This window comes from Pantherophis guttatus, chromosome 1 (assembly GCF_059756535.1).
Source record: "Pantherophis guttatus breed Tessera chromosome 1, ASM5975653v1, whole genome shotgun sequence".
NCBI lineage: Eukaryota > Metazoa > Chordata > Lepidosauria > Squamata > Colubridae > Pantherophis > Pantherophis guttatus.
The window spans coordinates 93841781-93864079 of NC_142063.1; the positions used below are offsets into that span (position 1 = coordinate 93841781).

The 22299-nt window shown below is 35.1% G+C and overlaps 1 protein-coding gene across 3 annotated transcripts in view; it reads right to left on the reverse strand.

Moving 5' to 3' along the window:
* The window catches only part of CCDC73 (coiled-coil domain containing 73), a 63318-nt gene that overhangs the window by 24307 nt on the left and 16712 nt on the right, over positions 1–22299 (reverse strand). For all 3 annotated transcript variants that reach the window (XM_034417164.3, XM_060687656.2, XM_034417165.3), the window contains exons 2-7: positions 19920–20065; positions 11547–11618; positions 10704–10775; positions 7728–7763; positions 5964–6038; positions 15–53 (exon numbers count right to left, since the gene is read on the reverse strand). In XM_034417164.3, the coding sequence (XP_034273055.1) occupies positions 15–53; positions 5964–6038; positions 7728–7763; positions 10704–10775; positions 11547–11618; positions 19920–20051 (426 nt within the window). In that variant the 5' untranslated portion in view covers positions 20052–20065. The remainder of the gene's footprint in view (positions 1–14; positions 54–5963; positions 6039–7727; positions 7764–10703; positions 10776–11546; positions 11619–19919; positions 20066–22299) is intronic.

The following is a 22299-nucleotide window of genomic DNA, read 5'->3' on the forward strand; positions in this document are numbered from 1 at the left end:
CTTATAGCACTTACCATTTCATTAAGCTTCTTTTGCAATGTGTATTTTGAAATCTGTTATAATAAAAACAAATAGTTTTATCAATATTTAATTAGCATAACTAATTATGTTAATGCATTTAATATCAGTTAAAAATTATTTGTCATTATACTATTTTAAGGAAATGATTACAAATTTAATATTTTGATGGGAGGTTTAGTACCAAGGTCTAACAGCTTGCAAGCTATTATGCACAACCAAGTCTTCTCTTTTGTGATTAAAAAAATAAATAAAGAGTCAGTGACAAAACAAGTCCATCATGAATGCAGAACTCATGACAAAGAAATTTCAGAAGTTTATAAAGTGAACCCATAGCGAGATGGGCAGCAAACAAATTTAATTACTAAATAATAATATCTAAATAAGGCTGGCTAAACAATGGTGAATCATGATTAAGAACAGGTAGATTTTTGACTTGCAGAATTTTCAAACAAGTCTCTCCAGGACCAGAATTATAACTAGTCTTGTTAACTTAAAGTATCTATAAACAATCTGAAACAAGGAAAAAGCAATTCCAAACTTGGAATCATAGAAAAATAAATGGACAGGACAGGACCGGACAGGACAGGACATGGTAGAATACAAGATGGACGTATGGATGACCAACTTTTCACACTTTTGCATTAAAAAATGACAGACCATTAGTGCTATCAATCCTATATTGTGATCAGCAGCTGCTATATAAGCAGAAATTTTACAAGCCAATATCTCCACAAACAATATGTTCAAAGAAAGCTAAAGCTAAAGCCATTCACCCAAATAAATGTCAGATGTGTCAATAAAATAATAATTAATCTATATTTCAGATATTTTTTATTCTTAAATTGAAAAAAAAAGATTTCTCTAGTCCATGTGCTTAGAAATGAAGAACAAATAGCGCAAGAAGGAAACAACATGCATTGGAGGAGCAGCTCCTTCCCTTACTAGTAAGTGGGATTTAGTTAATATCTATGTTGTAACAGGGAAGAAGTGCAGGTTCTTAATAGCTTTTGTAAAACCATCTGCTTATAGTTGCTGCTATCAGAATTGCATAAGAGTGTGTTTCTATTCTGAATAAAAGAAGCCTGATAACTTTCCTGATCAACTAAGAAAAGAAGTGATTCTGTATGTTTTCTGATATTCAAATATGTTCTATAAAATAGAATATGTGAACTACTTTAGTGCAACTGAGCTGGCTGAAATAAAATTAGAAGTATTTCACTCCAAAGCCTTTGTTATAATCAGTTTAAATAAGATTCCACCACTAGATGATTTTTTTCCCAAGTTTATCTTAGTTAAGAAAAGCTAGGGAGCATTTATTACTTTAAAACTATGTAACATGCTCACCCAACCATGAAGTACACTATATATCACTTCTGCTGTGTCATGAATTGAGCAGGGCATAACAAATCCTTTCAGCCTTTTGCACAGAAGGTCAACAATGTGAAGGAATTTGCTTTTACAATAATCTCAGCATTAACTGGATTATTAAATAAACAAAGAATGACATCAAAATAACCAAGCTATTTATAAAGTTAATGGGAAAAGAGTAATCAGTACAGAATTAATGGCAGATAACATTTTTCCCATTGCGGCAGAGTAAAAAGAAAGAGCATAAATAAATAATGCTTAAAGAATAAGTTTTTAGTAAAATGTCCTATATTCATGTCAAGGTGTGGCTTAAAATTTGGGAATAAATATTTAATAGTGAGAAGTTACTCTGGTTTCATATAGTTCCAAAAGATATTTCAGAATTCCTTTCTACTTTTTTGCTTGACAGATTTTGTTTTTCTTAAACTTAAAACAGAAGAAGCACATCCAGGTAATAATTTCTATAAAGTAGAGACTTTAATCTAAATTTAATTATTCTAGCATGAATGTTTTGGGAGTTAAAAAAAAGTCTCTCTGTGAAGTTTTATTCTTGTTGGCAAGAAAAAAAATATTTACTTCAGGATTAAGTTCCAGATACAACTGGATTTATACTGCAATTCACAAATTGTAATAATCATTTTATGTCTACTTCAAAAATAAAAAAAGCAAGATAAGATTTCATATAAGTCCATAAGAGATGACTTCTAAAATTCTGTATACAGAGCTGCAGCGGAACAGTTCTCATTTCACCAAGAAGATTGAAACGTCACAAAAAAGTAAGTCTTTCTTTGGTTGTGGTGGTGGTGGTAGTTGTTGTTAGGAATCAGCAATTTCCTTTATGTCCTCAGAATCATTTCTTATTTGTCCAGAACATTATTTGAATGAATGGGGAACTAGTACTTAAAATGAAAATGTTGCAGATCTTGTCCACCCTACTATTGTTTCTTAAAGGTTGCTAAAATTATGTCTGTTCTACCTCACTGCCTTGTTGAGAAACAGCTTTTCATTTTTGTAAAGCGATCTTGAAACTAGAAGTCCTCAAAATTTGAAGACTGTAATCTCTTTAAATATTACATGGATTTCTAAGCTCCATCTCATGAATAAAACACATGAATTCACTGGCATAAGGGTAGGGCATGAAATAAATATAATATTTCCTAAAGCTTTCATCATATTTTGATTTAACTTTACTTTTATTAGTAACAGTAAATTAGCCATATTTAGCTTTTCTCATACTATCCAAGAAGTTTGATTAACTTTTTTAAATGATCACATTAATCTGTATTCTAAGCAATTTAGCTAAAGGGAGCTGAAGATTCTCTTTCCCATAGTAGACTCCTAAAAGAAACTCCATATTTTAATCTCATCAAATGAGTAAATCTCAGAGGAATATGATCTGAGTCTATGAGAAGAATCTATGCTTGATTTTATCTGGCTTGAAATATTCTACATTTGTTATATCAATCAGATTTATGATTCATCTGAAAGCAGTCCAAACACAATCAGACTTACATGATTGCTTCTGATCACAACCTATAGAAATATTTTATAAATTGAAGGCATTGCCTTTGTCCATTCAGAATCAGTTAATATGCTTTGGTATTTAGAGATTCTTGCTCTCAGAGCTTCAGATTGGGAATCTTTCCATCAAAGGAAACACCTTGCTTCTATGGAAGACAATTAGAAATCTCAACTTGTACTTCTGGCTTTTCCAAATATGAATTAAGTGCTTTAATTTACACTATGTGTTTTTTGTCTTCAATTTACTGTTGAACAGATTTGTATTCATTTTCAAATTCAAAAAATAGCGAAAAGGCAAAAGAAAGATCTTACTGATGCATTGAAGTTAACTTTAGTTCATGGTTCTTATAGTTCAGACAGAACTACTTGGAGATCTACATATATCCTGTACCACTCTGTGGCATATAGGCTTGACATGATAGTTGTTCTGCTGGTGTGAGTCAGCATACAGTACTTGGTGAATAAAAGGGGAAAGCAGTTTTAGCCTTGAAAAGTAGTTCTGCCATCACAAAATCTGATGGGCTGACTTGGCTCCTTGCCAGGGATGGTGTGTGAAGATTCTGAGAAAGGTGTCCCAGTGGTCCAGCCTGATATATGGGTGTTAGGGACTAGAATTCTGGGGTGAATCCACCTCCTTGGTTGCTGCCAGTCTAGATAAAAATTAGAGAAAAAAGGAGAAGAGAGGAAAAGTCTATGCATGGAGTGAACAAAGTGGAGAAATGTTGAGAAAGAAGTTAAGTGTGCAGACTTGTCAGTTTCTGGTCAACAAGGGAGAAGAAAAATCCAGGGACAGCTTCCTTAGAAGAAAGGAAGGGAAGACAACAAGAGTTAGAGCTCCACCCAAGATTCAAAAAGATCCCAAAAGGGAAGAAGGGGATCAGCTGTCAGTGGCAAAGCCCTGATCTCTAGAGAAGAAAATCTTGAGAAACATCCTGCCCCCCAATGGAGAAGCAGTGAGTGTTTGGCTAAGCAGATCCAGAAGAAAGTCAAATTGTGCTGAACACACTGCAGTAATTCAGTCAATTCCTTTCTTTTTGCTCTCTCTCTTTCTCTCTTGTTAGCCCAGAAACAGGGGAGGGAATTGGAGGGAAAGAGGAAAGAAAACAGAGCAACTAAGTAGGACAGTTGAAGGAAGATATAGTCTCTGAGAGGGAGATCTAAGAGGAAACCTGACAGTGAATGAACACCTGGACTTTGTGGCAAATAGTAAACAAACAACAAACCCAACTGTCTTTTTTCTGTGTCCATTACCACTTATATAGATCAAAATATATCTACAGTTCAAAAAGAAAGCCGTCATATTGCAATACATTGAGCCAACAATGTACAGGAAATCATGTGCTACGTATCATTCATGACGAAAGTTGTGTGTCTGATTCTGACCAAGTCATGTGTATGAGCTTTTCTTTCTTTGAGAATAGAATTATGTCATGTTCAAAATTTATCAGAACAAGCTCTAATATGACAGAGATATATCACAAAACATCATCCTTTCCAACCTGATGGTTGAGAGATACACTTTCCCTCCCACCTAGAACGGTTTGTGAGGGGCCCGCTTTTTGTCTGCTTGGGCTTTGAATGCTTTCGTTAGTGCTGTTTTCACAGCGCTCCATACACTTTGTATGGTACCCAATCATTGGGCCAGCATGGGGAGGGCGGTTCCTGCAGATACTTGGGAATAGGCATGAAGTCTAACCCATTGACCACCCGGAATGGGGTGAACCCGGTGCTACTATGCACAGTGTTATTGTATGCCACCTCTGCAATTGCCCCTGTGCATTTGTCTGCAGAAGGATGGCACCCACAGCCACATCACTAGCATCAGCCTGGATGATAAATGGCCGTTCAGGGTCTGGATGTTGCAGGACGGGCTCCTTCGTGAACAGAGCCTTTAGAGCCTCGAAAGCCCGCTGACAGCCTAGCGTCCATGGGAGTAGCTGGCCAGGTCGGAGCTTAGCAGTAGCAGGCTTGGTCTTTAACAAATCGGTTAACGGCAAAGCGACCATTAGATAGGATCCTATGACTCTTCAAAGAAGTGAGAGAAAATGAAATTTTAAGAGGTTGGCATTTTTTGGACTTGGCCCATTATAACACTGTCTTGAAGGACATTTACGTAGTGGTAAGTTAATTGTTCTTGAAAGAAATAGTGATCTAATATCTCCCAGTATGAAGAAAATAAAATATCTGATACTAGAAATCAGAAGAATTTCCTGCTTTTCCATGCTGACATAAAATTTACAGCCACAATAAACCGTGCTTAAATTTTCAAAACCTACAAAATATATGTTAATGCATGTACTATTACATATTTCTGCATTTATTGTATGTATTGGGGAACATCAAACTTGATTTCACTGAGGGCCGCATCAGGGTTGTGTTTGACCTCGGGAGGCAGGAGTGGGCATGGCTGGGATGGGTGTGGCCAGCTCGTCACTTATGTCAGGGGCACCTGTGGAGGCCCAAGTGTTCTACCAGAGAAAACCGGCTCCCGAGCTCCATTTTCACTGGCAAAGGCCCCACAGGCCAGTCCTTTCCTGTTTTCAAGACAGCCCCACGGGCCAGATCTAAGCACCACACAGGCCAGATCCAGCCCCCAGGCCTTGAGTTTGACACCCCTAGTGTACACTGTATCTGTTTTGGAGAGGACCATCCTGTTACTGTCATTTTAATCAGTTGTACACATTTGTTGCAGTTTATAGAAGTTGGCCATAGCAAAAGCTGCTGAGATCAAAGATTCCATGAAAGTTATGACATAATACGTTTGAACATTTTGTTGTGACTGACAATGGGAAGAGGATTTCTTATTTTCTTTTTGAGTTAATACATTGTTTTCCTTAGAACATACCTGCAGAACAAATCTTTTCAATCTAACACAGGAAACATGTAAATAAAAACTAAATCTACTAATCAGATGACTGGGAAAAGAGTAGGGATTCATGTTATATTATTTTTCATTTAACCGGCAAAATCAGATAATTCACTACACCCATCACTGTTGTACTCTATAGAGATAGGGCCTAAATAAATAAATCTTGAATTCAATGTTAATGTACCTGTAAGTTTTTAAATGTTTCTTTCAGTCCTTCCACTTCTCTTTCTTTTGATTCCACAGCAAGCAGGTGTTTTCCCTTCAAAGAAATATTTCTTATATCATGCACTTCTTGAATAAGTCTTCTAAAATTTATTTATCATTATGTATAAATAATAATAGACTGAATATAGATGTGTACATTTATTTTGTAAGCACACATACTTGAGAAAGGCTAACTCCCAAGAGATCCAATGGAGAATAACTAATAAAACATGTATAAGGACGTCATGATGCAAACTCTGTAATTTACATACTATACAAATATGTACAGACAGAATTTGTATTGTGATGTCACACATGTCATTTTTCCATCATTGTAGCCAGTTACAGGCACAATTGTTTCTCTGTGTTGAATACAGTTACTGAATGGGATTTCCTATTGTACTGATTTAAAGGATGGAAATATACTTATTCCAAGGACATTGAGAATGATACTGAAGAATATATCTCGCTTTATATTCTTCTAATCTACAGTAATTTATGGGCTCTGTTTGAAATTGTTATAAAATGATCCACAGATTCTGTCTTAATATGCAAGGAAATTATTACTTCAATTTTATTTTTTGTTTTGTTTTGTTTTGCAAAATCTGATATTTTTACTTTTCATATATGGCATTTTAAATAGCACAATATGCAGTCAGCTTCTAAACTATATTCACACATTCTACTATTTTATAGTAACCTGCCAATTGCAAAAGTTAGCTTCATCACTTCTATCAAGTACCGTATTTTTCGGAGTATAAGATGCACCTACCCTTTTTGGTGAGGAAAACAAGAAAAAGAAATCTGCCTCTGTCTCTGCCTCCCAGAAATTTTGTCTCATTGCAGCAAACAGCAAACAGCCTGCTTTACTTTCATTTTCGTTTTCAGTATAGCTTGATTAGCACAAGAAAAAAAAATCTGCTCCAGCAATTTACCTCCTTGCAGCAAACAGCAGAGGCCTGCGCAAAACATCTGAGAGCAAAACAGTTGAGAGTCGGGAGGCCGATTTAATCAACTTGTGCTAATTAGGCTGTGCTGAAGCTGAAACACGCTGTTTCTTTTTGCTGTTTGCTACAAGGAGGTAACTGCTGGGAGGCAGAGGTCAAAGGGTGGGGACCAGTGGGTAGGTGGGGCTACATTCGGTGTATAAGACACACCTAAATTTTCACCCCCTTTTAGGGGGAAAAGGGTGTGTCTTATACGCCAAAAAAAACGGTAATTACATACAAACTTCATTAATTAAACATTGTATAATTATTTCTTTAGACTATATCTTAATTGAAATATAGAATGGCTGATTTATTAGTATCAATTTATTTACTTATTGCATTTATTTAGCTTCCCATCTCACCAATCAAATTTTTACAGTATGTATCATACTATGTTAAAGAATCCATTGTTTACAAAGTAGAATATTTTTTTAAAAAATAGACCCTAAACTATAAATAACACAAAATCATTTTTTAAAAGATTATAATAGTACCCCAGATTCATTGAAGCATTTCATGTACTCTTAGAAATATAGCCGATGTTTCCTTCTGAAAGCATACCCATGAATATTTGGGAAGCTATGTTGAAAGGCCATCAATATTCTTAGTGGGACTTATCAGTTATTGTACACATTGCTATTGGAAAGTAAGAAATGAGCCGCTGCCAGTACCTTCCATACAAAGCACTTAAATACTCAACCACTAACTGAACATTCATTAATTGAACAAGTAAATTATACAAGTGTTCATATTACCTTTTCTTCTTCCATAGCAATCATTTTTGCTTGAAACTTGTGTCAAGAAGAAAAATAAATAAACAGTATGTTCAAACAATATTCAACATTTTAGCCAAACCAGGTCATTTTTATTTAATTGATATAAAATATAATTACATTGTAAGCTTCCAGAAAAATGTATTAATTTGCTCTGCAAAGGAATCTGCTTTCCCAAATGAGAGCAGAGTCCTCATTAAAAATTCTACAGGAACAAAAACTTCAATAACTGCTTCAGATATGAATAAACCTCAACATTTTATTATTCCAAAATTGGTTATCTATGGAAGAATACAAAACTTTTCTACTTTTACAAAATTATATATGTTTATTAATTAGATTTATATCCTACTTTTTACAATAGGAGTAAACATAATATTCCTCCTATATGGGTTTCTATGGCTAAGGGTAAATTAGGACCTTGGTCTCCCTACAAGTCCAACAGTTTAACCATTACTCCAACCAGTTTTCAAGGAAATGGAATAGAAAAAGTGACAGGAAATAGTTTTGCTAAATAATAAAACAAATTTCCAACTACAATTAATGATTTTATCAGATTATTATCAGACACATGTGGAACAACAGATGTTAAAGCAATATATTATAGGACTGTTCCAATATCAGTTCTTTCTGTTTAATCCTTTCACTTTAGTAGGAATGTTAAAACAATGTTTTATGGATCTGTAAGATCTTATTTAGAAAATTGTAGTTTTAAAGTGGTTCTGCCTTTGCTACCATATCTACACATTTCTCCCGTTCTATTTTCTATGACATTGGTGCCCTTTGATTATAAAACTGAAAAGTCTGCTTTTCATTAGCTAGAATTTAACAACTTAATTTTCTTTGGGCTTCCTACAGGAAGAAAAAGAAATAAAGCAATTTCCCCTTTCAAATTTAAAGACTCTGTCTTGAAATTTTGAAGGTTTTAAACTAAATAAAAACTATATTACAATAATAGACCAGCATAATGTTTAAATTATTAATATCCAGATGCTTTATTTTAATTTCATGACAGTTAAATTGTATATCATAAATAATCTTTTTTAAGAATCTCCTAAAATTCTAAATACTGCTTTTCCAGGGGAGAGAAAAATTTACTAAACCTCATTAACTGATTGGATGCTACCATGTCAACATTCAGGTCCACCAAATCATGTTATAATTGTTTCTTGATATCTAGTGAGAGGGAGACCATGGGACATGCAAAGAATTGGTTTGCTAGGTAGAGATTTGGATTTAGACCCTATCTCCCCCTCTCTTGGAATAAAGGGTTTCTGAGCAAATTAAACAATTTTTTGATTACTGCAAAATGTCTGAACCATATTTTGTGATCAATGTACACTGTATTCAAGTCTAATAGTTTTGTGCTCATTTTTACTGTGCCGAGATTAGCCTCCCTGCTGCTGGACTGAATTCAGAATTTTCAGAGTAATTATTGACATAGCTCCTTGTGGCAGATGAAGAATGCAAACCATGCTAATTATCCTCACTAATTCAATAGAACAACTTAAAGGCAGCATATATTGTGTGCTATTGGGACACGCAGTGTAACTAGGATATTCTCCGAGGCAGGGGTTAGCATGCAAGGATTATCTATATTTACATATATTTTTTTTGATATACTAGATTAGAAAGTGATAGACTGTTCTGATCCTATTAAAAAGTGCAGGATCTCCACTCTGTGTCTATATGTAACTTTTATTTTAATACAGTAATGATAAACAATAAAATAAAAATTACAGTATTTTTTTTCAAAAATATTGAGAAGATATTTTAAAGTCATAGTACACTGAATCTGCTTAGTATGTCCAGCAGTGTACTTCTGGATGAATAGAAGCTTTCTCTAAAACATGACTGCTGAAATCCTGAAGCTTACTATGACCCATTTACTGAGTACTTTGCTAATGTAATCTCTTGACCAAGGATTATAGAATCACATTGTCTTGTTATAGTGTTATAGACAATTGTTGTAATCTGACAACTTTAACAAACTGCTTGGAGGAGTGAGGCTTGTTGCTTGTTCTTTAGACCATTGTTCATTCTAGCTTTTGCAACAGGTTAGAGTTGGGTTGGGTGTCTAGGTCTTTGAGATCTCTCCTTCATAATGAAAGTCCTCACACTTGTAAAGGTGGTAATGATGAAGCATCAGCTGAAGAAGACAAATTTGGTCACAGAGCTCTGGATAATTACTATTTAGTCTCAAACCTATGTTCCTTGGACAAGGTGTTGGAGTCTGAGGTAATCTTTTAATTCCAAGTAATGTTGGATACTCTTATCTATTTAGATACATTCTGATCAAAATTTAGGCTTGGTTATGAGAGAGATATGATCCTGCTCGACCTGTTGTATGACTTATATTGGGGAACAAATGGGAAAACTGTACCCTGAAAGCTCTTCTGGATCTCTTAATAATTTTTGATACTATTGAACATGAAATCAACTACAAGATTCTTCAGCCTTCTAATCTGAGCCGAGCATATATACCCTTCCCAATGGAATGGTCTTAAGTATGGATACTATGATCATCTATTGTACCACATTGCCATTAACCTATGAAATTCCATTCCCTACTCTTTTCAACATATTTATTTATTTGTAAAATTTATTGGCTGCCCATCTTACCTTATATATATAAAGTTGACTTGGGCTGAAATATTATTAGTATAAAGTATAACTCTTGATTTGTTACTGAAGGGTTTCTTTGCTATGGATGAGAGTATACAAACTTACACTTAATTTATATAAAACAAGCTACTTCAGACAGAAGCTGACATTTGATCTTGCAAATACTACCTTTTTGCTTTTCTTTCAACTGAGTTCAATATAACTTATTCCCAGGAAAGTGTCGATTGTAGCCAAATTCTTGTGAATTCATATGGCAATATTACTTTCCACATAAAGCTAAAATTAATCTATTCAGAGATATAATAATTATTGCTGAGGAAAAAAGCATCTTACTTGTTTTTTTAAAGTTGTAATAGCTTCTGCATGCTGCTTCTTTAATGCTCCTTTCTCATGCTGAACAGCTTCCTATTTGTTGACAATAATTTAAAATCTAATATTTGAAGCTGACCTTTAAGCACATTTTTTTAAAAGTGTCATTGATTAAGACATTTATTTATTTAGAGAATTTATATGGCTGCCCACTCACTTTCAGTGATTCTAGACCAAGGCCACATACAAAATATAAAAGTCCATTATAAAAATAGTAAACACATTAACCTCTCACCCTATCATTATTACCATACCACTAGTACATTATATTTAATGTACAATTTAATCTTAGTTCATAATAATGATTTTTTTAAATGATAATAAAGAATGGCTTAAGTAAGCCATACAAGGTAAAAATAACAATTACTTTCTAATCAAGGTGCAATAGGTTTATTTGTGTGACAAAACAGGCATATATTTTCTATAAATTAGTATGAAAGAGAAGCAACAATAGGATAATCTTTCAATAAGTATGAAACACTTTATATTTTTTCCTTTCAGTTCCAAGATATGATTTGTTTTGCAAAGTAATTAAATTATTCAAAGCAGTAGCAATCTTGAGTCTTGGACTATATTCAGAATTTTCTGGATTAGATGAAAATAAAAAAAGGCATTGGAATACAGCTTCTTCAGATTTAGTTTTGCCAGATTCTAAACACATGTAACAGTTTTAGGATTAAGTTGATTATTATATCCACTAAATTTAACACTAAATATTTAGTGGAAGTATATTAAAACGTTCAGATATCAGTTTTTCCTTATTCTTAAATTTCAATGATAAGATCAAAAATTATGACAGTCACCAACCTTCTGCCATACAAGGTCCTGTTTTTCAGCAACATGTTTGCTAATTTGTTTCTCATAAAGATTTTCTGAATCCTAATTTCAAAATTAAAACAAAATCATTGTTGTAATATATGATAAGCTTTATTATTAAAATATTTTCAAAGGATTAATAACTGACTGAAATTGTTTTAGCATTGAAAATTATTTCTTTATGTCAATGCATTTTCTTACTCTATCATCCTAAAAATCTTAAAAGTTGTATTTATGCAAATGAGAATACATTTAAGACCATGGTGGATTTTTTTGATTAAAATAGTCAACGGCTGGGTTTGACAACTTCCCCCCAACATAACATCTGCAAATGAATTTATGGAAACCTGTTCACCTAATCTTTCTAGGAAATGGACTGGATGGAGATTACTAGTCTATGAAGTTCTTTTTCCAACCTGCATTTTCACAGTATTTCTTTATTCAGGACAACCTTAGAAGGACAAAAGGGATAATACATATGAAATTTATACATCAAGCCCTTTCCACAGCAAGACAAAAGGTATAATTCATATGAGATTTATATATTCAGCTTCTTCCATAGTCTGAAAGCAAAATTTTGTTTTGCTGCTATTTTCAGTGGTGGAAGGACCGTTTTATTTTTAATTCACTGTAGATGTAAATAACATTTTTGCAAAAGTTAACCCTCAATATTACAAATAAGTGATCTTTGTAAAGAAAAGTCCGTTTTCAGTATCTATTCATCTTCAGGCTGCCCATTTGCTATGCCCACAGATGAACTCCTAAACAAGGCTGCTTCTCATGGATCTGATAAATCTACCCACGAATCCTGAAATGTTCACATTTTTTATCAGCTGCCAAGAATCCCACCAGTGCTTCAGTAAGAACTCAGGAAGCTGGCCTGGCATTGTCTCTTTAAAAAAGTATTTTTTAAAATATTTTATTTAAAGAAAGATTAAAAACAAACAAAAACTAATATGAATGTCTTTCCCAGATCTAGGTTTTATGTGCTATAACAAAAATGAAGGAATCTGCATTGTGACTACTAGTCTAGTAATTCATGTTCTGTCTGACAGGTGACAAATCCTGCTGTGTTTCCCTCAAATATCTGAAAGATCCAAAGTGCCTCTGTGAGTTCCGTGTGCTAGATACACACACGAAATTTACAGAGGTGCTTTGGGACATTTTAAATATTTGGGAACTGCAGGAATAGTCTGGTAATGTGCATGTATGTCAGTCTTCTGATGAACAGAAGATGGAAGGTAGAAAAACTTTGTCAATTTCTCCCACAATCCCTTTGGAGGAGGAACTGATGAATTATCAAACCAACATTTCATTTAAAGGACTTGAAACTCAAGCCTGGATGAGAGGTGGAATGTAGCCAAAGATCAACTTGAAATAATTTATAACTTCTAATGCCTGATGCATATTTAAATTCTTTAAAAAAATTAGTTTAGTTTAAACTATAGAGAAAGCAAATAAAGCAAAACAAAAAAGTGGTGCAGTGGTTTCAATTACATTGCATCTCAGCCAGTGGTGGGTTGCCCCTGGTTTGGATCAGTTCTATAGAACCGGTAGTAAAACTGGTGGGAGGTTCCGCCCACCGACCCCGACATCATCAGGAAGCTTCTATGCAGGCACGCGTGGCCCCATTGTGAACCTGTCGTAAAGGTAAGTAGAACCCACCCCTGATCACAGTGAGTAATAAACATCATTTAATCTCAGCCAAACTTCAACACTTCAAACTTCACAAAAATACAAAATGTCCAAAGCTCCTTCCAAGCTGGCCTACAGATTCTAGAAATTCCACAAAATTTCTTGCATGGTGTTGTCCTTATCTGCAGGTGTTTCAACCTTTGTCTGTAGCTTACACTAAATATTTTTCTGGAATTTAAATATGCATGAGGTATTAGAAGCTATACATTATTTTAAATTGATCTTTTCCACGGCACCATAAATCAGTACAGTGAAATTAAATTTATATCATTAATCTGTTAATAATCAGATATTTGAATAGAAATTAACAAGCATTAATTTTTTTACAATTATGCATATATTTGGATTAAACTTGTTAAGTAAAAAAAATTGGAAACTTGGAGCTTTAAAATAGCAAATGAAAATGAAATATTGTCCTATTTGAGGGGAAAAATTCAGTAATTACATAAAAGATATCTCAAAAAGTTATTTTTTTAATAAAAAAAAACTAATCTTGAAGTAAAAGTGAAAGGCTTCTTTAAAATCACCAGTATTGTTTGTTCGACTGGTTGCTTCTTTTTATTATAAATACAACACTTTCAATTTCTTTTGCCTTGAAACAAACAGTTCTGTTGCTCTTTAACAGGAAAACTTTCTTCTGTTTAGGAGAAAAATGTATATCATTTTAAGAAGATAACAAGCAATATAAAACCTTTACAAGTGTTGCTGTTTTATTAGCTGCCTTAGGACTACAAGGATTTAAGTGTTTTTTACAAAAACACCACCATAACAATAAAAGAGGAGTCATTTGATGGTTTATTTACTCTCTATAACCTTTAGAAAGTGTCAAGCCTTTTGTAAAATGCTTGCTTCAGGCTGTAGTTTTACAAGAAAGGCAGTGTATTGTCCAAACCCCCCTGATTGTTTGACCCTGAACAGATTTAGGAATACTGTATAGCTGGCTCATATCCAAGCAGCCCAAACTAGGTACTTTTACTATCTTTTTCAAAATCATAATCCACCTCCTACAAAATTGCCACATCTATTTCTTTTTGTTACCCAACCAAACAGTTTCCAGACTTACAGATTCATAGTCTGTTTAGGGTGCCCTACATAAAGTAGTTCCTCAAGTGAAATTTTCAAAGTTTAACATCCACTATGGTATGTCTTAAAAGAAGAAAAACAGGTTCCTTCTTGGATCTGTTTATACCAACAGGATAAAAAAGAAGCAAAATATTAAACAACCGATGTGGTCAGTGACTAACACAGTTAGTGAATCTGATTTTCTACACGTTACTTATCTTTGATATTTTATTGGCATCATTGAGGCAAATAATTTAATAAGTGTTTTTGCTCCATGAAATGCTCCGTGAAAAGGGTAGTGGGGTCACTATAATAAAGGGGAGGAGGAAATACCCGGGTTAGCACATGATTTTTGTGTATTTTTGCAGTACCGTAAGCAGTAAATCCTCAAGTGGTAATACTTTTGGTAGTACTTTACTAGGGGTCTACCAGTCTTTTTGTCCTGATTTTTTAAAAGATTATTTTAATTACGGCAAGAATGGAAAGACAACATGTCACAATGTAAAGCATGAACCCTCGTGCACAATGTGTATTTCCAACAATATTTTTCAGTCCCACATAAACTGAAGTTTAGAAAATGAAAGGATGAGCATCTGCAAATCAGTTATTTATCTACCCGGACAGTTGCCATTTAGAGGACATTGTCTCTCTGATGTTGTAAACTGAGCCTGCTAACTTTTTGAGCATTATCTTGGTGTCACTAACTTTAAGCATATCATACACTTCTAGGAAGGTGTAATAACATTACTATAATTTACAAATGAAGGCAAATATACATGTCCTAGGATAATGTTGCAAGATCCAATCTGGATCTTGGGTCACCGGGATCAGTGGTTTAGACTTCTGTGCTTTCAGACTGGTGCTGGAGCCCATTCTCAGGGAACTTCTCTCTACCAGAATGGATGCTTTGGGCTATTCTATATATAGTACTTCTGTGGTGCCTGATTGGCTGCTTACTGATTGATTGAGATGTTGATGGCCAGCTATTCAGTCATCGACTGTTGTTTCCTTGTGCTACCAAGTCTTTGGCTCCTAAGTACTTGATAAGCTGGTGGCAAATCAGCACTCCTGTTGACTGACAAGAGACCCATTTCCCAGTCTTCAATCATTTTCCTGGCTATCTTTGTACCTGCTTGGCCAACAATCTTAGTAGCTGCAAAATTGAATGTGTCCTTGTTCATTGCAATGTAAAGCAACCAATGAGTAGCTTTACATACTGACTCCTCATCAGACCGCTCACTTTTGTTCTTGCATTCTGGTGATTAGATTCATATTCACCATTTAAATATTGTCTTTTTGAGGATTTGATTTTCCATAAGTTTATTACAGTACACAATGGTTCTATAATTGGGAAACTGATCTTCAGAAATGTTTTGTGTCCATGGAGGCCTGATAATTAAAATAATCAGTTGGAATGTAAATGGACTTCAATCAAAAAGAAAAAAAGGACAAATTGTCAACAAGTTCAAAAAATTACAAACACAATATTTCTATGCAAGAAACATATATTCTGCCCTCTTTTTAAGGCCTAGAAGTTGGATTGGATATTGGATATCAATTTGTAACTGGGAATAATTATTAGGCTTGCGGGAGCCTTGCTGGACACTTTTGCGGTATCTCCGGCAGCAATGGAAGGCAGAGACACACGGGTGAGGGAGTGAGGCAATCCCAGCTGCCTGGATTATTGGAGTAAACGTCCATTTATGCAACAGTTTAGCAAGTGTACATCGGGGAAGGTCTCGTCTGCTCATCTGGCATGGTTAAAATCTGAAATCTGACTAACATTCCAATCAGCCAATTCCTTTGTTTTTACTTTCACACACACATACACATACCGGTACATGGGGATGTAAGTGGGCACTGCAGAAACAAAATACAATCCTATGAAAAGTGCCTAAGAAAGTGTCCTCTAATGAAGTGTCCTCATTATAAACTGTCCCCTATAAAGGTGAAACCTTAAACATGTCCCCCATAACAGTATGTCTGCAGCAGATCCCCTATAATAGTGTGTCATTCCTTGATGTTCTCAGCTACAGTGCTCTCATAACAATAAAGGACACATTGCTGACAGTTCTTTCTTGCAGAAAAATACTATGGTACCTCCTCACGCTACATACAAGGATGTCAAACCAGAAAAGACTAGCATATAAAATTTCTTTTACACTGGAAGTAGTAAAATATGCTGAGGAAACAGAGCAGTGGAGAAACATTTTGAACCACCTCCAATTGAAAAAATGATAAGAGAGTGGAGGAAACAGATGAATCAGCTGCAAAAAGTAAAAGATAAAAGTAAACACAATTTTCTTGGGCTTGCTGCAATGTGGCCACAGTTAGAGATGGACATGAAAGAATGGATTACACATCACCGGAGTAATGGCTTCGCAGTGTCTACAAAAATGGTAATAGATGAAGCCAAACACATTGCTGTAGAGAAAGGCATTCAGGATTTTACCGGATCACCATCATGGTGCTACAGATTTATGAGGCGATATGGCCTTGCTTTGCGCACCAAAACTAATGCAAAAAATGCCAAAAGAATATGAATCTAAGATTCAGTCTTTTCATACACTTGTAATAGATGCTAGGAAGAAAAATAATTTTGAAATTGGCCAGATTGTGAATATGGATGAAGTCCCGCTAACCTTTGATGTATCATCTAATAAGACTGTTGATCTGAAAGGTGCCAAAACCATAACCGTGAAAATCTCAGGACATACGAAAACACATTATATGGTTGTGTTGTCCTGCTGTACAGACAAACCAAATTGTCACCAATGTTAATTTTCAAAAGGAAAACCTTTCCAAAAGAAGTGATTCCATAAGGAGTTGTTATGCATGTTCATGAGAAAGGATGAATGGACGAAAATGGAATGAGAGCATGGGTTGAAAAAGTGTGGTCCAAATGTCCTGGAGGGCTTCTGAAAAAACCTGCTTTATTAGTGCTCGACCAGTTTAGAGCATATATTAGCGAAACCACAAAAAAGAGATTTAAAGAAGTGAACACTCCTATAGCTGTAATTCCTGGGGGTCTTACCAGCCACTTGCAACTTCTTGACATTTCCATCAACAAACCATTTAAAGTCTATATGCAAGAACAGTGGAACAAATGGATGGCTGCTGGTAATCATGATCTAATACTACTGGACGAATGAAGAGGCCCACTATCACTCAAGTTTGTGAATGGGTTAAAACATCATGGCACTCAGTGAAGGACGAAATTGTTGCATGGTCATTCAAAAAATGTGGCATTAGTAATGCATTAGATGGAATTGAAGATAGTATCATAAATGAAGATAGCGAAGAAAGTGATATCAGCGATTGCGAGCAACTGAGCTTCCTAAATTCTGACACTAGCAATGATGAGTTCTTAGGGTTTCCAGAAAATTAGAAGAGTGCTTGAACCTTAAAGTCTCTTCTCATTTGTTAATGATAGTGATAATGGTTCTTAATACTGTTGTTGACTTTACATGGTTGAAATATTATTCTGCTATATTTTATTAAATATATTACTACACCATTTGGTTCAGAATATTTTTTTCTTGTTTTCCTCCTCCAAACCTAGGTGCGTCTTATAGTCAAGTGCATCTTATAGTCCAAAAAATATGGTAATTCCAGATTTCTACCAGTTTCTTTCTTGAGACAGATTCTGTAAGTTATTCAGTGGCTCCACAAGGATATTAGCATTTTTTGAAGGCAAGCATATATGTCAACAGTTTTTCTCATCTATGAAAATTAACATGTTGAGGTCAAAGCTGACTGATGAACAATAGCAAGTAAATTGAGATTGGTTTCAACTCAAGACATTAAACCAAATAATAGTTTAATGAAAGACTGCCAGATAAGAAGCCAGAACAATAGTGAAAAAAATTGTTATCCTTTTTTTTAATATAGTAATTTTATTAAAGATTATAATTTACAAGATTAAAAACTAACTGAAAATACAAGGTATGAAAAGAAAAAGAGAAAAAGAGAAAAGAGATAAGAAAGAGAAAATAAGGAGAAAATAAGAATATAGTAAAGAAAAAGAAACATATAAAGAGAAACTACTTCTCCCTTTATCACAAGTATAAACAATATTAGTAATTTATCACCTCTAAAATAAAAGAAATGCTCTTTCCTTGTCATATCCCATCTCTCATCTATAAACAGTTCCATAAGATCTCATCATTTATGTCCTGAGGTCTGCAAAAGTCCCTTAATGATTATCAGAGATAACAAAATATCTATTTTAACACTGTTCAGATAAAATAACTTTATATTACTTCCTTTTACTTTTAACAATCTTGATCTTTAGTCCTTTCTAATAATGTTCTAGATTTTTTTTTCTTTATCACTTCTCACAAAATTCTTCAAACCTTTAATAAACACTCTGGTAAATCCAATATAATATTTTGAAAAAGCACCTTTGGGACAACCATGACCTGGATGACTGAGAACCTTCGTAGACAATTAAGTTCTTAACTTTTATTTAAAATTTCTTTCACTAAGGTTTGAAGGAAACTCATCTGGAAATATAAAACATGTTGACCCAAAAGTTCCTAAAAAATCAATTAATGAGAAATTTTTTGAAAATGATTAGAAAAGAAATATGTGAATTTAAAAACATTGAAAATGGTTTGAGCAAAATAGCTATTTTCTCATCTCCCACAGCCCTAAAGACTAATGTCTTGCAGTTTTCTCATGGAGAGCAACTGTCTGGAGCACTTGTGAATGATCTCAAGTTCTCTCCTTATTCAGAGAAGTTACAAAATATTTCAATGCCTTTTCTGTGTTCTTTATATTCAGGAATCGTAAACAGCTACTGCAATAGGAATTTTATTTTAAATTGTTATAAGTGCCACATGAAAGCTAGTTATATTTTCCAATACAGTATTTAACTGAATAAATTTACATTTAACAGCATACCTTATATTTTCATTTTCTTTATTATTGACTCAATACAGATGTTTATTTCTATATATGAAAAAGCTGTAGTGTAGTAGCCTCCTAGCTGCAGAATGGGACAACTTGCCCCAGTCAACTCACTGTTGCCAACTTGTCATGGGACAACTCACCACAGGACAATTTAACAGTTCAATTATTTAAAATAATTTTTTTTTAAAAAAAATTGTCATTCACATTTCATTCTGTCCCTCCTTTCACATCCTTTCTTTAATGATTCTATTCTACCATTTCTTTAACATTAGTGTAACTCTTGTCCTACAGTGAATTATCCTGCAGTCAGTTGGCCATGGCAAGTTGTCCCGTGGAGAGTTGGCCATGCTGAGTTGGCAGTGGCACATTGGCCAAGGTGAGTTGGCTGTGGCAAATTGTCATAGACCCTCCTGATTTATAATCTAGTTCTCATGTGACACTTGCAACAACTTTAGCTCAAAACTCCTATTGTAGTACTATATACTGAATATGAAGAACAGAAGAGAATTGAAAACACTTTTCTGCCAGTGACTACTCTGTTTGGTTTGGGTTTCCAATACTTTGAGATGGTTAGGAATGGAGTTTTTTTAACTCATTTTAATAGATCTTAATGACTATTTCATTTTATTGATTTTACTGCATTAACATTTGATAATAATTCAAAAACTAAACATAAATAATAAATGCACCTACCCTTCTCATACGCAACTCTTCTATGGCCTCCAGAAATGTTGTTTTGAAATCTAGTAACTGAATAGAAAGCAATGCTTCTGAGGAGTTTTGTAAGGAATACGCTGCTATTTCTTTATTTAAATCTTCATCCATTTAACCTATGGAATCTAAAAAGAAGATTTTAATTACTAAATGTAATATTAATATTATTAGGGCCAATGTTTGACCAACTCCCCACTCCTGGATTAATTGGTGCAGAAAGAACAAAGGCAGAGAAGAAGGGAAGCTCTTGGTGACCCCTTGATTTCAAACTTTGCATGACATTAACTAATGTGCCCAAGGTTTATGCTTGTTATTCAGATCAAAACTGCACTTGTCTTTGAATGTTGAGGCTTCTCATATAAAAGTGGCCAGAACCAAAGAAAAAAGTATATATTTGAGTGAAATATATGTGAAAGGAAAGTAGAAACAGATCCTGGGTGACAATGAAGTATGTGGAGTGTAACAAATATACATCAACCCACACTAAAAAATGAGTTTGGGGCAAATGTGCCTCTAATTTGAAGACCAATTTAACAATCTCCAAACTCAACACTATGACAAGTATTCCATCAATAAGTACTAAATAAGTATTAAGTATTAAGTATTAATATAAGTATTAATAAGTATTAAGATTTTCTTTCTTGTTTGGCAGGTGATATAATGCCCTGAACTTTCCAGAGCACTGAGCACAAGATTCCAGGCACATTCTGGAGAGAGAGAAGTTCTCTGAGGATGGACTCCAGCACAAGCCCAAAAGCTTGGAAGAATAAACCTTTGGTCCTGGTAGCCGACTCAGAATGGATCCTGTAGACATAAACCAGTTCAATCTCCATCAACACAGATGTCAAATTAATGACAAGCACATATAATATTTAGAAATTGTTTTCATGTCTCAGAATTAAACATAAAAGAATATTTAACAGAATAATAGATTTGGAAGGGACTTTGGAGGTCTTCTAGTCCAACCCCCTTCTCAAGCAGTGATGGAGCACCCACAACTTCTGAAGGCAAGCCATTCCACTAATTAATTGTTCTAACTGTTAGAGAATTTCTCCTTATTACTAGGTTAGTTTTCTCATTTCCATTCATTACTTTTTGTCCTGCCTCCTTATATAAACAACACTCCTTCCTGCTGACCAATTGGCATATACTAAAACTGAGACTTGATGCCTTTTGGCCCTTTCACTGTTTTTCATTTATTATGTTTCTGGGGTTTTCAGGTAAGAAAAATCTGCCCTTTCCCAAAGCAGCCATGTAATTTATCTAAACCACTCCTCGGAATAATCAGAAAGCTACAGGGAAATGGCGACAAGATGCATCTTTGATTTATAAAATGGAGAGGGAGATCAAGGGATAGAGATCAGGAAACAAGGGAAACTACACCAAAATTAGAGGAAAGAGGAAGAAATGAATTTCTTGAAGCTCTGTGTGGAATTTAACACCAACTTTGCATATAGAAAGATCCATAATCAATCAACCATGATTTTATATGCTTATCAGTCTGAAATGATGATCAGTTTTAAAAGGTACCTTACCACCTATTAAAACTTGTACAATAGCCATAGTACGTAGGTATCAATAAGCAACACAAGACTGTAAATATAAAATTACATAAGTCAAAGATGATGATTTTAAATCATTGGTACGTTTATATGTAAGGAAGTCTTAAAATTGGGTCTGGATGGGGAGAAACAGACTTCGACTCAACCCTTCCAAGACCGAGTGGCTGTGGCTGCCGGCGTCCCGGTATAGCCAGCTGGTGCCATCGCGGGTTATTGGGGCGAATCATTGGCCCCCACGGAAAGGGCCCGCAACTTGGGCGTCCTCCTGGACGCACGGCTGTCTTTAGAAGAGCATATGATGGCCGTGGCCAGGGGGGCTTTCTATCAGGTTCGCCTGATACGCCAGTTGCGCCCTTTTCTGGATCAGGACTCCCTATGCACGGTCACTCAAGCACTCGTTACTTCTCGTCTGGACTATTGTAACGCTCTCTACATGGGGCTCCCCTTGGGGTGCACCCGGAGGCTCCAACTGGAGGCTCCAACTGGTGCAGAATGCGGCCACGCGGGGGATTATGGGAGCGACGGGACGCTCTCATGTGACTCCTCTACTGCGCGAGCTGCATTGCCTTCCGGTGGACTTCCGGGTGCGCTTCAAAGTGTTGGTGATCACCTTTAAAGTGCTCCATGGCTTAGGGCTGGGGTACTTACGGGACCGCCTTCTGCCACCAATTGTCTCCCACCGGCCAGTTCGCTCCCACAGAGAGGGCCTCCTCAGGGTGCTGTCGACCAGACAATGTAGGCTGGCGACCCTCAGGGGGAGAGCCTTCTATGGTGGCACCTACCCTCTGGAACAATCT